General features: G+C 41.3%; 1 protein-coding gene across 7 annotated transcripts in view; it reads right to left on the reverse strand.

Moving 5' to 3' along the window:
* The window catches only part of PHACTR1 (phosphatase and actin regulator 1), a 302,232-nt gene that overhangs the window by 62,750 nt on the left and 223,708 nt on the right, over window positions 1-15,774 (reverse strand). For 6 of the 7 annotated variants that reach the window (XM_027676174.1, XM_027676173.1, XM_027676175.1 and 3 more), the window contains 3 exons: window positions 14,771-14,851; window positions 6,478-6,663; window positions 5,286-5,492 (listed from right to left, as the gene is read on the reverse strand). In XM_027676174.1, the coding sequence (XP_027531975.1) occupies window positions 5,286-5,492; window positions 6,478-6,663; window positions 14,771-14,851 (474 nt within the window). The remainder of the gene's footprint in view (window positions 1-5,285; window positions 5,493-6,477; window positions 6,664-14,770; window positions 14,852-15,774) is intronic. The other variant, XM_027676177.1, reaches the window with a different exon arrangement.

The following is a 15,774-nucleotide window of genomic DNA, read 5'->3' on the forward strand; positions in this document are numbered from 1 at the left end:
CCTGAGGGACTGGGCCTTGTTGAGCTTGGAGAAAAGACAGCTTGCAGGGGGAATACCTACCAGCAGCTTTCCAGTCCCTATGAGGAGGTTATCAATAAAGTGGAGCCAGACTTTTCACAGTGGTGCATGGTGGGAGGAGGAGACGCAGTGGACAAAAAGTGAAACAAAAGAGGTTCAAGACTGGATTATAAGGAAAATGTTTCCCCACCATGAGAAGACCCAAATAGTGGAGCAGGTTTGCTCAGACAGGTTGTGCAGCTGGCATCCTTTGGAATTTTCAAGACCCAGCTGGACAAAGCCTGAGCAACCTGGTCTGATCCCATAGCTGGCCCTGCTTTGAGCAGGAGGTTGGATTAAAGACCTGCTGAGGTTCCTTCCCATCTGAATGACCTTATACTGTGACCTTTGCTGTACTATATACAACTACAAGTAATACAATTTGTCATAACGCTAATGAGTTACTCTTTAAATTCTATCCAAATGATTAATTCTGTAAAGTAACATGCAAGAAAAGAAAACCAGTGCAAAAACCAGTGTGGCCTATTGACGGAGCTCCACAGTGGATATAGAGTGATGTCCCTGATATTTGCTGGCAGCATTTGGACAAGCAGCTTTTACTTTTTCAGGTCTTCTCCCCAGTAATCACTTGTGCCTAAACAGCAGGAGTCGCTTTTCTTATTTCAATGAGTTTTTGAGCAGATTCATAAGGACAAGTTAAAAACTGTTCCCAAAGATTTGCCATGCATCTCCTGCTGACTACAGCAAGATCTGCAGCATGTCTTCAGAGAAGATTTGAGACAGAAATTCTTTACTGTTCTTCTGTATCACTTATGCATCCAGGGTTCAAGTTGAATTTGGAGAACAAAAGCATGGCATGCTTAGCCTAAAGGGTTGAAAAGTATAGCTCTGTGTGAATTCCTGTGCAGGGCCTTGAAGAGGGTTTCAAAGACTTCCCAATGCTGGTATGTGCTACGTACTCCCCTCCAGGTAGCAGCACAGAGAGGAAGTATGGAGAGAGCAACTGCATCAGAGTCCAGTTTCTCATGAGAACCTGGTGAAGGAGAGCTGCATTTGCTCAGCTCCTTCTCCTTCAAGCACACAGTGAGAGAATTGTAACCTCTCTTTATGAACATAGCCTGTCAGAGCAGGCAGCTGGAGGTAACACCACAGTGGAGGAAGCTTGTAGATTATTTACAAGGGCTCATTTACAGAGGAGTCTTCTGACACACTTGTGACTATTGCACTATAAGATACTGCAGAGAGTATTTATTGAATAAATTTTGTAAATTTTGCAAATACTTTTATAAAGCTGTCACTAACAACCAGTTGTGTTGTGGCAATGCAGCAGAACCCCAGACATTCATGTTCTCAAACCTCATTCTTGGCTTCTCTGCACTATGAAAAGTAACTTTTGAGGACCTAATATTTCCTACCCTGCTAAATGTTTGCCTCTAATTATGAATTAGTTTTGACTCTACATAGACATAACTAGAAAGCACAATCTCAGAACTAAAAATGTGCTATGTGTCTCTTCAAAATCTTGAATGAAGAAAGCAAGAGAATGCAAAAGACTTTTCAAAGCTTAAATGCAATAGTAAACACCCTACTCAAATATTAGACTAAATTTGGGCTCAAACACACTCAGATGTTGCTGAGGTTCCATGTTAGTGGTATATATTTTGTTTTCTGAAGTTTTAGGGGACTTTATGGGTTAGTGTCAACTCAGTTGGAAAATAAAACTAATTTCAGAAAACATTATCTATGCTGGTGAGCATTAACAGCTTAATGAATCAAGATCAAAGGCAGCTTTACACCATCAGGGTCTATCAAATCAGACGTGACTAGTCTTATCACTTTTGGCCATTAAAGATTTTACGATAATCTTGGGACCTTATCCCAGCACCCCAATTAAATTTGGTCCCAGGTGATTATTTCAGCTTGTCCTACATTTTCAGTAAAGGAAACTGAAAGTGTTGTTCTAAATGTCTGGGTTCTGCATGCGGATATCGGAGAAATAAACCAGCGAAAGAAATTCTGTCCATGAACATTGTCTAATAATAATAATAATAATCATATCTAAAAACCAGTATAAGGCTCACCGGGAGGTGACTGGCCAGCAGGAAATGCAGAGCAGTGAAACAAATATCAAAACAGTTAAGGTTCATGTTTTTCTCCTAGGGTTGCCTGTCTTCTAAGGCTGTGTGGGCACTTCCACACCCAGTGCTGTGACAGGGACATTCCCAGTGGAGGCAGCATCATCAAGACCACAGGAGATGGTGCGAGGCAAAGCACTGAGCATCTTCTGCAGCAGTGGTGGCACCACTCCCAGTGGCTGCTCTGCAGTCTGCTCCTGGCTCTGGCTCTGTTTCTATATTGTCCCATCCCCACAGTACCTCAGCCTTGAGAAGAAGCATGCTAAGGTTGTGTGATTTATATTTGCTAGAGGCAAATCTCTTTTCCTTTCACCTTTAAAAGGGATTTTTTTCTTTTCATTTTCCCCATGATTAAACATGCTCTTACGTGTTTATTTAGGCCTGCTCTTTTATGTGCAATTGAAAGGTCAATTTTTGTCTTGGCACAGATGGATAGATATTTGAGATGGTTCAAAATGCATTCAGAGGTAAGGAATGTTTCTTTTCAATTTCTAAAACACGTATTAAGCCCTTTGTCAAACTCTGCAAGTCAGTTTTCATGACTTTATTGAAGAACTTTGGGATAAGTTCACAGCAAGAGGTGGTCAGACTCAAAGCAAACTTTTCTTCCCTCAACATTTCTATTTAAAATATTTCTCCTTTTTTTTCCGCTTCTGACCATGCCTGTAGTAATTTATTGGCCTGTATAAAGCATGTTTTCCTGAAATAAATACACTTACGTACACATACACATATATATATTTAAAGAGAAGTGGAGTTGCTTCTGCATTTTCACTGTGTACCTGAACCCTTCACAGGATCACATCTCTCACATTCTTCTTGAACACACCTACCAGACCATTAAACCACTGTCACTCTGCACTAGTCATGCTTAGGATGTCTTAATTTGTCCTTCAACCTTTTCACAAATTCTTCAGTAGAAAAATGTGTATGCAACAAGAACAGAAAAACATCTGCACCTTGAATGCCAGAATTCAGATTTTGCTTGTTTTCTCACACACAAGCTGAGGATGTCTCTAGAGTAATTAGTAAAAGAATAGCATTAATTCTGCTTCTCACTGACAAGGATGCTTCATTAGGATTGACTGCTCATTTCCAGAGATTGTAAATGGCTAATATAATTTCCAGCAGAGAACACAAGGCACTGAGCAACATGTATCTCCTTTAGACCACCAAAGTAAATGGACCCTTAAGAACAAGCTCAATACTTTTATTTATAAGGAAGGTATAAATGAGGGTTTCAGTTCCACCAGGAATAACTGTCAATTAAATTAGGGCTCTACGACTAAATTTGCATCTCTGTTCCTTTTCCCTAAAGGTTCTGTATATGCATGTACAAGACTCTGTCTATATGCCCATACAAGACTTTATTTAAGACTGGATGAGATACCACAAACTAAGAGAATTCACAGTTCTGTTTCACTTTCACTGGAAAGTCATCACCATCAAGCAACTCACTTATAGCTTGAGCCTGATTCTACTTCACACAAAATTTGCAGCTGCAGAAAATAAAAAAACTACACCAAAAGCCCTCATCCTTTGATCATTTTGCTTTTGCTTACAGAAGAAAGGCTTATGAATGAAGGGCATTTAGTACCTGAGTTTTTTCCTATGCTATTCCTATTTTTTTATTTCTTCCATGTTGGCCTAATTTCTGAGCACCTTCTTATAATTGGGACAGAGTGTTATGGGAGATCATAGGAAGCTGGTTTTGTCCTCATGTGAAGCCATTAATACTGCTGCCTGGCTTTGCAGGCTGCAAGACTGCCCTTTCAGTTTGCAGTATAAGGCAAAATATTAATCATTATGTGCAGATTTTGACAGGCAAGAAAGTAAAGAGGTTTCACGTAAAATGTACAGAACTACACAGAACAAAAAGGTGTGGTCATCCAAACAGAAACATGAAGAGACTACATAGAGATGTCAGAGAAAACCAGAACATGCTCTTTCATAATGAGTTCTTTCCTGATATAGATATTAACCTGAATAAAACAGGTACTAACTGTTCAGGACAAAACCCCAAACTACAATGTATTAATGTGGGTTGAGCATTTCTCACATCAGCCCTGAATATATTGGGGCAGTGATAACACAAGATCAACCCAGGGCAAGACTGGTAGCTGCCCCAGTACAGAGATGCACCACGCCTTGTGTTGAACTCAGGATTTTGAGGTGCTCCCTCCTATGCAGCAGCTGCAATTATGAGCAGACTGTTCAAAAGGTGCAGGCAAGTATTAAGGGAACCTTCTTTAGTCTGTGTAGATGTAGACATCCTTTGCTTAAGCGGTTTAAATGAGAGACTGGAGAGAGGAGACCCATCAGTCTTCCTTCCACATGTACCTAGAACTTTGAATCCCAAAGAGCTTGAACACTTGTGAAAACATGGGGAACACAAGAAGAAGCCTGTGTTGTCTACTGTTGCTAGTTTCCAAGCAGTAAGAGATAAATTGCAGCATAAACCCATAGGACAACAAAATCCTGGTCATTGAGAACCGGAGCTGGACTCACCAGTGGGAGTGGAGTAGTCAGAGCAGGAGTGGAAAGGGGGAGCAGTTGGCAGACAGTGTAGGCAGGGAAGCAAAATGGCAAGAAGTTATGGGACAGAACTTCCTGTGTCAGGATCAGGGGGACAAGTAAACGACAAACATATGGAAAGATAAAGGGCGTGTGGAGGGGGACCCGCCCATATGGCAGTTGAGCGTACAAGCAACAAAGGGTAAAAGGAGAAATCAAAACTCTTCCTTTCCTCTCAACTCTCATGCCTTTCCTCATTAAGGCCATTTAAAGATATCCTAATATTTTCTTGATACTTCCTTTCCCATCAAAGCACATCCTGAAATTTCAGTGGTGATGGTAAATTTTGATGAATAGGAGTGAGGAGGGTTAGGAAATGCCACAGCAATCTTAGGTAATTACAGCTGAGAGGGGAAGTGCCCTGGAGCAACCCTGATGAAGGTTTACTCTGAAGATTTCGTGATCCCTGTCCTAGGTACAACACATACACTACCAGCACACACAAAACCAAGTGCAAACCAAGTGTTACAGAAGGAGGAAGAACATTGAGAACCTTGCTATAATGTCAGTATTTCCTATAAGGGAAATGGTGCTGAGGGTCCAGGAATACCTACTTACCAGTTAAGTGGCTGGCAATCCTGGCAATAGGTTTAGGAGGCAGGGCAGGGGGCTGTTTGAGGAGGGACAACTGTTTCACTGGGGTGTCCTCATGGTCTCCAGGGAAAGCGGCAGATTTTTTGGGGGGAAGTAGCAGGACTGGCTTAGCTGTAGGATCTTGGGACAGGAGGACGCCGGATTCATTGGATGTGGGGCTCTCTTCAGACACTGGAGGACACAACCACATCATAGACCCAACAACGTTACGAGCAAAGCAGCAGCGGATACAGCCAATGTAAGACAAGAAAAGCAGCACAGCAATGCAGATTAGGAATGACTAATAGATTGCACTCAAACATTGTATAACACAGAAAGGAGGAAAGAAGGAAGGAAAGAAAGAGGAAGAGTAACACACATTTACACAACAACCAAATTTCCCATTACCTCTGACAGAAGCCAGCTCCCTTATGTTAGGCGGGGATATATTCCCACATCTTGAACGCAAATTAAGCTTTAAAATGTCACATCTCTGACGGTCTGTCACCACAGCTTGCTTAGGACCAGATATGTTAGCAGGTGGTCTCTAAACTTATCCAGTAAATGTAAAAGCACTCCATAGGGTCTACTCTGTTTCAAAGAGGCTGCACAGCTATGCAAGATCATGGATAATTACTTCTGCTTCTCACTTTTTCTCACTCGACCTTTGTCCACAACTCTTGGCAGCATAAAGAGGAGCTAACCTTGATGTAGAGCATTGCCGTCTCTCTGCATGGGCTGGGGAAGAAGTGCAGCCAGACTCACCTAGGGTAGGGCAACTGGATGTGTTAGTTACTGACAGATGCGTGGTGTGAACATCACCCAACACCATGTGGCAGCTACAGGTCATGATGTCGTACCCTGGGGTTCAAATATGTTGTCAGCTCTCCGCTCTAATGCTTATTGGCACATCTGAGATGTAGACTGAGAGTTGGAAATCTACTCTTACATGTTCACAAAGTGCAGGAACTTTGTCTGACTTCAAAGACAAAGTTTGGAGTCTATGCCCAGTCAGTCAAAATTTCTTGTGGAGCACTCAGTGACATCTCTATGCTGTCACCTTTTACATCAGAAGACCTTCATCTTCAACAAAGAATTCTCAGGGCTCAACACCAAAGTCAAAAACTTTTTTCAAATAGCTTAGAGTATCTACATGGTAATGTAAAGAAGATGTTACCTGTCCCATCCATGATCTCTGTGGTTGGGAGCACCTCGTATGAGCAGGGTTCCACAGATGCTGGGACTGACTCCAGTTCTGCTAGGGCTGGCAGGGATACCTGGCTGGAGCTCAGCACTTGCCCGGAGCCCAGAGGCTGCCCGTTCTCCAAAGCTCCTTCTTCATTTGGTATGGAAAGTTCCCCATCTGTTCATAGTTGGAAGAAAGCAGAATGACAAAAAAGATCCATAAACAAGACGCAGAAAGATTTTTAAATTAAATCCACTATCTTCACTAGCTTGCTTTCAAATGAGGAACCTGGACTGAGATCTTGTATGTATACATGTACTGGGTTTGCATGGAAAGGTTTGGGTAGCAGGGGGGCTACAGGGGTGGTTTTTGCGAGAAGCTGCCAAAAGTTTCCCCTGTATCTGGTGGAACCAGCTCCAGTCAGCTCCCAGATGGACTCACTGCTGGCCAAGGCCAAGCCCATCAGGAATAGTGGTAGCACCTCTGCGGTAACATATTTAAGAAGGGGGAAAAAAAACCCCACAGCAATTGCAGCCAGAGAGAGGAGTGAGATTATGTGAGAGGAACAACTCTGCAGACACCAAGGTCTGTGAAGAATGAGAGGAAGGAGGTGCTTCAGGCACAGATATTACCCTGCAGCCTGTGGTGAAGACCACGGTGAGGCAGGATGTCCCCCTGCAGCCCATAGTGATCCATGGCTGATTGGAGATCCACCTGTATCCCTTGGAGGACCCCATGTCGGAGCAGGGGGATGCCCACTGGAGGCTGTGACCCTGTGGGAAGCCTGTACGGGAGCAGGCTGTTGGCAGGCCCTGTGGCTCTCTGGAGAGAGTAACCCACATTGGAGTAGGTTTGCTGGCAGGACTTGTGACCGCATGGGGGACCCATCCCGGAGAAGTCTGAGAGACTGCACCCTGCTGAAGGGACCCACGCTGGAGGAGTTCATGAAGAATTGTAGCCCATGGGAAGAAGTTACATTGGAGAAGTTTGTGGAGGACTGTCTCCTGTGGGAGGGGCCCCATGCCGGAGCAGAGGAAGAATGTTAAAAGTCCCCACTGAGGGGGACAAAACGGCAGAGACAACATGTGATGAACTGACCTCTGCCCCCATTTCCTGTCCTCCTGTGTCAGTGGGGGGAGGAAGTAGAGAAAACTGGGAGTAAAGTTGAGACCAGGATGAGGGGGGGTGGGGGAAAGGTGTATTTAAGATTAAGGTTTTATTTCTTGGTATGCTACTATGATTTGATTGGCAATTAATCAAATAATTTCCCCAGGTCGAGTCTGTTTTGCCCATGATGGTAATCGGTGAATGATCTCTCTTGACCTATGAGCCTTTCATTGTGTTTCCTATCCCCTGCCCAGCTGAGGAGGGGGGTAATAGGTGAACTTGATAGCCATCTGGTGTCCAACCAGACTCAATCGGATAAGAAAACACAGGTATAAGGATCAAATCAACATGGCTTGTATCTCCAAAATACAACTTGTGCAGAGCAATTTTTGGAGATGTCTGTCTGAGATGTTCTGTCCACAACAGTTTCACAGAAGTCTGACAGCATTCCACTTGCTTAAGGGGTTATCAAGATTTGGGAAAGATCTGTCAAATATCTCAGCTGATTTTTTGCTTACCCTAGGATGGTCATTATGAACTAGGGTCTAAACTGGTTAGTTCCTGACCATCCTTGACATGCAGTTCCATCCAGTGACAAAAAATCTGTTTTCCCTCTGTCTCTGTTGAAACTGGGAAGTCAGGAATGAGAGTGGGCTGGAACTGAAGCTATGAAGCTTTCTTAAAGAATACTAATATTCACATATATATAATTTATAATATTTTAATAATAATAACAAGAATTATTATCTTCCCTTACACCAACTTTCATGCTATAAGGGACACAAGCAAAATCATAGGAGTATGTCCCTATTTCACACACAAATAACCACATTTTATGTAAGGGAGAAAATAACTTTTATAGTTGCCTGACATAATGTCTTGATACAGGGATATATCAGATTCCATTTAGAAAGCCTGTTTTTATAGTTACTAATAATATCTCCTCTATCTGAACAAAATTTTTGCAAGAGCAGCTGGCACTTTCTTTCCTATCAAACACCACTTCACATTAGAAATAATAAAGAAGCAAGGATTCAGATAATTCTCTACAGTGTCAACCTGCATGATTTTTATCTCAGAACTTGTTAAGCACAGCACTCTGGTACCTGGAGGCAATGACTACATGGATATCTCAATTACAGTTTTAAAAAGGAAAGTGTTCAGCCCTTACGGTTACGAATGGAAGCCTGAAAATATAACTGAAATTTGACCTGTAATACTAAAAACCAGCAGGCAAATAAGCAGAGCCTAATTTTACTAAGCATTTAAATTACTTTTTAAAGGGAAACTCAGGATTTCAGGATCTAGTTTTTGATTTTTGGGCACCTCTGATTAGCCACATTACTGCTCAATGTGGAGCTGTACATCATTCAAGTGAGTGCACATTTTACCCTCACAGGGCTAAGATGTGCAAACCACTTTGGAAAACAATACTGAAAAAAAAAGTTAAGTCTCATTTCGTTGTTAGGACACAGCAATCAACGAGTCTGAAAGTACATTAGCTGATAACTATTCAGAATTATGCTTCCACCATTTAAAGCTTCTCTATAGTGAGTGAAGATGGTCTCCTGTTTATTTTGGAATTATTATAAATACCAAGGTCTTGATTTTCTTAGTTTTGTTGGAGGCTTTTTGAAGACCCAGAGAGCTACTGCGGTACACAGTCACATCATACTAGACTGAAACCTGACCCATGGCTTTGAGAGCAATCAACTGAGCTGGCTAAAAGGTGGCAACATGAATCAAAGCTGAAGGCTTTGGCCAAGTGTTTGCAGCACAGCCTCCTTTCTAACTGCTGTGGTCATTCAATACAAACCCATTTATTTCCCTAGGGCAGCAAAAATCAAACAACAGTTCAGCCAGTATTTAAGCTGAATGTTTTTCGACTTGGCTGTCTGAGTAGTAATGCTATGTATTCTGCACTGGCTCTGTCTCCCTTTTATACACACACATGATTACACGTGTTTGGGATAAGGGCTGTTGTTCTCTCAATTACCTGGTTTCATGAAAGAATGTAACTGTTTCTTATACAGAGCAACTGCTTCTTGAATGAAAGGCAGTGATTGTGTCCAGAAATATATTCATTAATTCAGTGCATTAATTCAAACTAAATTCAACTGTAACTGTGAGCAGAGAAAAATACGCGTGACAAAACCAGTAACATTTGTTTTTTGGAGGGATATCTACATATTTTTCACAAAGTGAGATGCCTATCATAATATGCTGAGCATCTTGAAATCTTACTGTTTTAAGTGCACTTTGTGCTTCTCAAGGTATATTAGCATGATTTAAGAAAACAGCATTCAAGTGATCCATGAGGATTTATGATTGCAAAAAAGTAAAATGCAAGGTAAAATTTTGGCTTTTACTTTTTATCATAATAATAAGCATGACAGCTTTCTGTACTGAGAGAGTAACCTTTCTTAATCTTTGAATATCTCTAATCTTTATTTAGAGTCTAAAATTTGTCCTTGGATTTGAATGAAATCATCAGACATGGCACAGAATCATGACTGAAATATAAACCCTAAGTCAGGTCTCACTTGAAGAAGAGCTACATGGGGAGCTGCTCAAGTACAGCAAACAGATCAAAGATGTGGATAAAATAATTTGTAGAGTGAAGAGTATCTTAGTGAGAATTAATCTTGCATCAGAGACATTCTTGACAACCAGACATAAAAAACAAATTATGTATTATTTTAAACTACTAAAGCTGTTCCAGTTAGATGACACAGAAATGAAAAGAATCGTGGTAATGCAATTATTACGTAAACATGGATGAACTGATTATGTTCAGAAACCGGCTATGAGTTTAAAGTTAATTTTGTACAGTCATAACATATGTAATATTTTGTTCTCAAACTTGCTAAATCCTTTGCTGTATTTTCACAGACCCTGTTGCTACTTAGTGGAGAATGACTTCCTCTAAATGGATGAGCTCTGATAACATCGGCTGAACCGCGGTGAAGCTGGACAGGACCATAGGAGAGTACCTTGACCTCTGCAGCAATGGGAACATATGAAGGCTACTCTTCTGTTACTCAGGAGACTCTGTACACCTGAAATCACTAAGGAAACAGGACCTCAGAGGAAACTCTCTGATGTAAAGGACCCTACCCAGACACTTTAATTCACCTTATCATGCGAAAAAAACAGCATGGGGTGAAGGCCCAGAGATGCTTAGGTGATGTACTCAAAATGTATGGCCCCTAACCATGGTTTGTACTCCTGAACTCATCTGCCATTTCCACTCTCAGGAACTTTAAAAAAATTGCCTGGTGTGAGGCAGCCCACAGAGCAGTATGCTGACTGACACAGACCAGTCCTTTTGTGTTCTTCATGCCGTAGCTCTGCTTACCCTCTCACCGTGTCTTTTACTCTGAATATCTTTGGCTATGGAACTTGTTGCATATCTGAAAAGTGTTATGCTCATGCATTCCTTCTACAGACCAATGGCTATGGAAGTCAAAATGGAGAGTTTTAAATCCTGGGAGTTTTTTGAATTGGGTTCTCTCTTTCAGTACTTGCTCCCCAGTAAGACTGTCCAGGCAAGCATTCTTGATGGCAAAGGCTAGGAAGGGCAGAGAAAAATTCATTGTCCTTTTCTGCCATGAACTCTATGGGTAGGGGATAAAAAATTGAATGTTCTTGCACATGGTCAAGACCTGTCCCTGGAGCTGTTTCCTGGAATTGGTGGCTACCTTAGCCCAGTGGCTGGGATCCTCCTCAACTTCAGTCTCTAAGCAGACCTGATGTTTTGAGACCTCATGGAGTTTGAGACAGGCTGCTTCTGGAGGAGTTCAAAACCTTCCAATTTCACTGCAGCACAACTGAAGTGGTTGCCATCCTTCCTCCTTGCTGCATTACCAAAGCCACTTCTTCAAGCTTATCCTCACATCTACCACAAAATGTGCCTTAGCACGTAAGTGCAATACATCCAAATCTTGTCAGGATTTAGGTTACTTGAAATTTAATTCTAAATCCATAATTTTGATTAGAGAGAGAGTATAAAAATATGAAGACTGCCCATGCTCCCTTGAAAAACCATTGTACCATTGCCTCTGGAGCAAAGAAATACACACTCATGTTCAGAAATTTCACACTGCAGGCAATCTCATCCACGTTCAGATAAAGGAAGAAGTATCAAAATACTACAACTAGATTTAATTCTTTGATGAGGACTGTGAAACAGATGGGAATCCTAAAGACAGGTGCTTTTGGGATGGTTACCCCTTCATGGGAAAATCAAAGGTGTTTATATCTAGGTGTAGAGCAATAGTACAGCAAATATGTGAGTTCTTCTAAATGCTGAGGTGTGTTTTGTGTTGAAGGTGGAAGTGATATTTTTAACCTCTCAGCACTGCCTGACCACAAACTGTTAGAACAGCAGGAGTCTCACCAGATACTTCTTCAACTTACTATTTTCCAAAAGTACAGAGTATTTGAAAAATTATAACCTCTGCCTACATTTTCAGAATACTCAAGTCACAAAGCCCTAGAAATGGAAGATAACAGAAACTGATTTGGTCATGAGTCTGGCCCTTTGCAAGAAAAGAGCTCCCTGCAGTGCAGTCTGGAGCAGTTTCACTTGACTAGTTTAAGTGTGGGGGTTACTGAAGTGATAACAGCATTTCTTGTTTTTCAAATATGGCAGCTGGACTGCAGTGACTCTCCCATGTGGGAATACTATGACTTACTGCACTCAGATAACTTTCACCTGCTGGAAGACAAAAAGTCCTTTGAAAACCAGCAAATCCTGAAGCAAACATGTCAGAGCATCATTTTAAACAGCAGGCAAACAATCTAGCTAATTCTGGTTTTCTTCAATACAGAAGATATGACAAAACCAACACTAAGCACACAGCAGGAATTTTTGTTCTTAGGTCATTCTGTCCACACTAAGTTTACTTTGATCTGTATGGATTTTTTTAAGAAAGAAAAAGCCAAAATTACTCAGAGGCCGATTCTGTCTGCTTTGTCCACTGCTTAGGAAAAGGAGACAAAGAGATTTAGCATTACAGCTACACCTATTGTCTGTGCAAGATGCCTCTCTGTATGGAAGGTCCTACCCTAATCAAATAATGCCTTCTGTAATGAAATGCTTAAAGTCTGCTGTGTTTTCTTGAAGGATTAGGCATTACCTAACAGGAATTAGAGGGGAAAATGTTACTTCCACTTAGGGTTCACAGTGAGATATGATATCCTTTATTAGAATTACTCAGATTATTACACCACAGAAGGAAATAATGTTTTTGCTCTACACATCTTGCCTTGCTCATATCTTTGTGTCATCAAAGCTGTCTGATTACTGCTGCTATTCTTGTGTATTACTGGTTTCTTCTCTGCCTGACCTCTTTCTTTCAGGGAGGGGTACTAATACTTAGCTTCCTGTGTTTGTAACAAGTAGGAATAATAACTCCATAGTCAGTAGGGTACTGACTGTGGAGTCCAACTGGTTTGCATTGTAGTTTCCCTTTTAGTGGCACCTGACAGTGAAAAGCTCCAATGTCTCTGCTTTTTGCACTGGAAATAAGAAGTGGCATGTGTTTCATTTCAGTTTTGAAAAGCTGAAAAAGTACTATAAAGAGGAATTAATTTCTTTCTTTCAGACAAAGACCCCCAGACAGCTTACTTTGTGCTCCACAAGATGACACAGAAGATCACAAACAACAGCATTATTTGATCAACAGAGAAAGCTGTAGTGCATTGGTAGCAATGTAGGGGGAATCTCTCTGATTCCCCATCTGAGTTTCAACGTAGAAGGCAGAGTCAGGCTGCACAGAAAAGAATTTTCCTGGGGATACCTTTAAGTGTATGTAGGGATGGTTCAGAAAGCAGCTACATGTGGGATGTGAGGCAGGGATTAAGGAGATCACACCCTGGACAGAGGTGTGATTTAAGGCTGCCTTCTGAGCTGGCTGAGGCATTGAACAGGCAGCTGAGCCCTGGCCTCCCCTGGGCTGCTCCCCTGTCACGTGGTGTGACAGCCTGGACCATGCCTCACTGGCTGTGGATTTGATCTGAGTCACACTCCGAAACATGGGCAACACAAAGCAGTGAGAAGGGCAAACCTTTTGCCAGGAGTTGCTTCCACCCTGAAGTTGCACCTAGGATGACTTCTAGGCCAGCGGGATTGTCCTGAGAGCACAGTGTTAAATCTGAAGGATTCGAAGCATCCACAATACATAACTGGTAAAACCCGTAAAATTTAATGAAAAGCACTCTGTTTTTTTTGTTTATTTTGAAGTGTTTTGCATTTTTTCTCACTTAAAAAACAAAAAGATTGGGTTAGTAATTTTTAATTTCCCAATAAGATAGACTGAAAAGTAGGTAGCAGATTTAAACACTCCCAAATTTATAAAGTAGAACATGTTTCTAATATCTGTGAAAGTTTATAACTTCTATTAACTTGTAATAGATTTTGTACTGGTATTGTTAAAGACTTTTAGATTTTGAATTAATGAGGCTTTAAAGCATATACTTAAGTTCTATTCAGATTAAGAGGCAACTTTGTCGTGTTTTTATATAATTTGTTGAATTAATTGCCTTAGTTATTGACAAGAGAAGCAGCAAAACAAACAAAAGCTGCAGTTAAAGTCTGACATATACGTAATAGATGTCAAGTATGTATTGCATTACCAGTGTAAAACAATGATGTTTGTAAAACAATGGCATTTTGCAGAAATAAGACATTACCAACTCAACAAATTAATTATCCTGAATAAGGAATTATTATCTCATTTCAAGGGAAAGTACATTGTTCTGTGCTCGTCAGGATCCAAAACCTGTCAACGTTTCCCTTTTCCACAACAATTAATCCCGAAGTGACTCAACCAGACAATGGTAACACACGCAGGCATGGACCCACTTCATCTCTTCACAGTCTGGATGTTTCGCTCTTTTGCAGCAACTGACTAGTGCCTGTTGCTGTGATTTTTATTTCTACTGCTTTACATTTCTGATTAATTTTCATTTTTATTTGCTAAATAACTATCACACGTATCCAACAGAATGGGCTAGACCATGGTAAAATCTAGAGACGTGTTTGGAGACCTTTTTCTGCAGAGTCTTGCAATTCAGGACTCCATTCCCAGTTCCCAGAGTTATAATAATGTAATGTCTGGCTGTAAAACTATATGGAATGCCAATTTAATGTTGTGAAAGGAAGAACACTTACCTTTATCAAAAATTTCTTTCAGCACTCCTCGTTTTATAAGCTCCTCTCTGCTTTGCCTCATTGACATTTTTCTTTCCAAAGCTGTAAGCAAAGGATAAGGGTCAATATAAATAGAAAAGAAGGGAAATAATTGTTTTAAAAGGCTCTACACCTTTTAAGGCATTTTAAAAAATGTTCTTTTTCCTCTTCAAGTCAATGGCAGTTTAGCATCTCAAAATAAAGGCTACTGGCAGTCCAGAGAATCTGCCTGCTGCCGTAGTGAGGCTGTTATTAACAGAAATGGCTATAGACTGACTGATTTGAGGACGTCTCCACTCCCATTGCTTGATTTTGACATATGACCCAAACATTTCTGTGGAGAATCAGAGACAGCAAAGGGAGAAAAAGGAAATTAGTGCAGAAGCTGCAGAGTGAAAGGTAAGAAAGAAGGCAACATATCACACCAATGAAAGATGGGGCCACAGAATGTGGCCATGGACTGTCTACAGACCATGGAAGAGGACAGAAGCCAAGGCTTCTTTGCCACTAGTTCCAGTGAGAGCAGATCAAGGTGGGGCAGCGCAAAACATGAGCTGTTTAATAGAGCCTTCTCCTGCCGAGAGGGATGTTTTTTCCTAAAGAGATGTAAATGACAGAAAATCTGAGAGAGCCACTGCAATTTACACCAGAACTGAACAGCCTGAGTTCTGTATCGGCTGCTTGGAGACTGTGGTCACTGAGGCAGCAAAACAACAGATAGAAAATACATGTTTCTTTAGTTCAGTAGTAATTAAAACAATGTCCAATTAACCAAAACACCACAAAGGACATGCACTCAGGCAAAGACCTGAAAGCCAGCAAGCAAGGGGCGCAAGAAGTGATGTGCAGCAGGGGCCGTGACTGCACACACTCTGTGAGAAACAAGCCTGTGCCTGCCAAAAAAGAGGCACAGTCAAGGGCAAATTGCTTCTGCCATATGCTCCTCGATCAGACCCAGCACAGATGCACGCACACACAAATGAACT

This window comes from Neopelma chrysocephalum, unplaced genomic scaffold, assembly GCF_003984885.1.
Source record: "Neopelma chrysocephalum unplaced genomic scaffold, ASM398488v2 Primary Assembly neopelma1_26b, whole genome shotgun sequence".
NCBI classification, from domain to species: domain Eukaryota; kingdom Metazoa; phylum Chordata; class Aves; order Passeriformes; family Pipridae; genus Neopelma; species Neopelma chrysocephalum.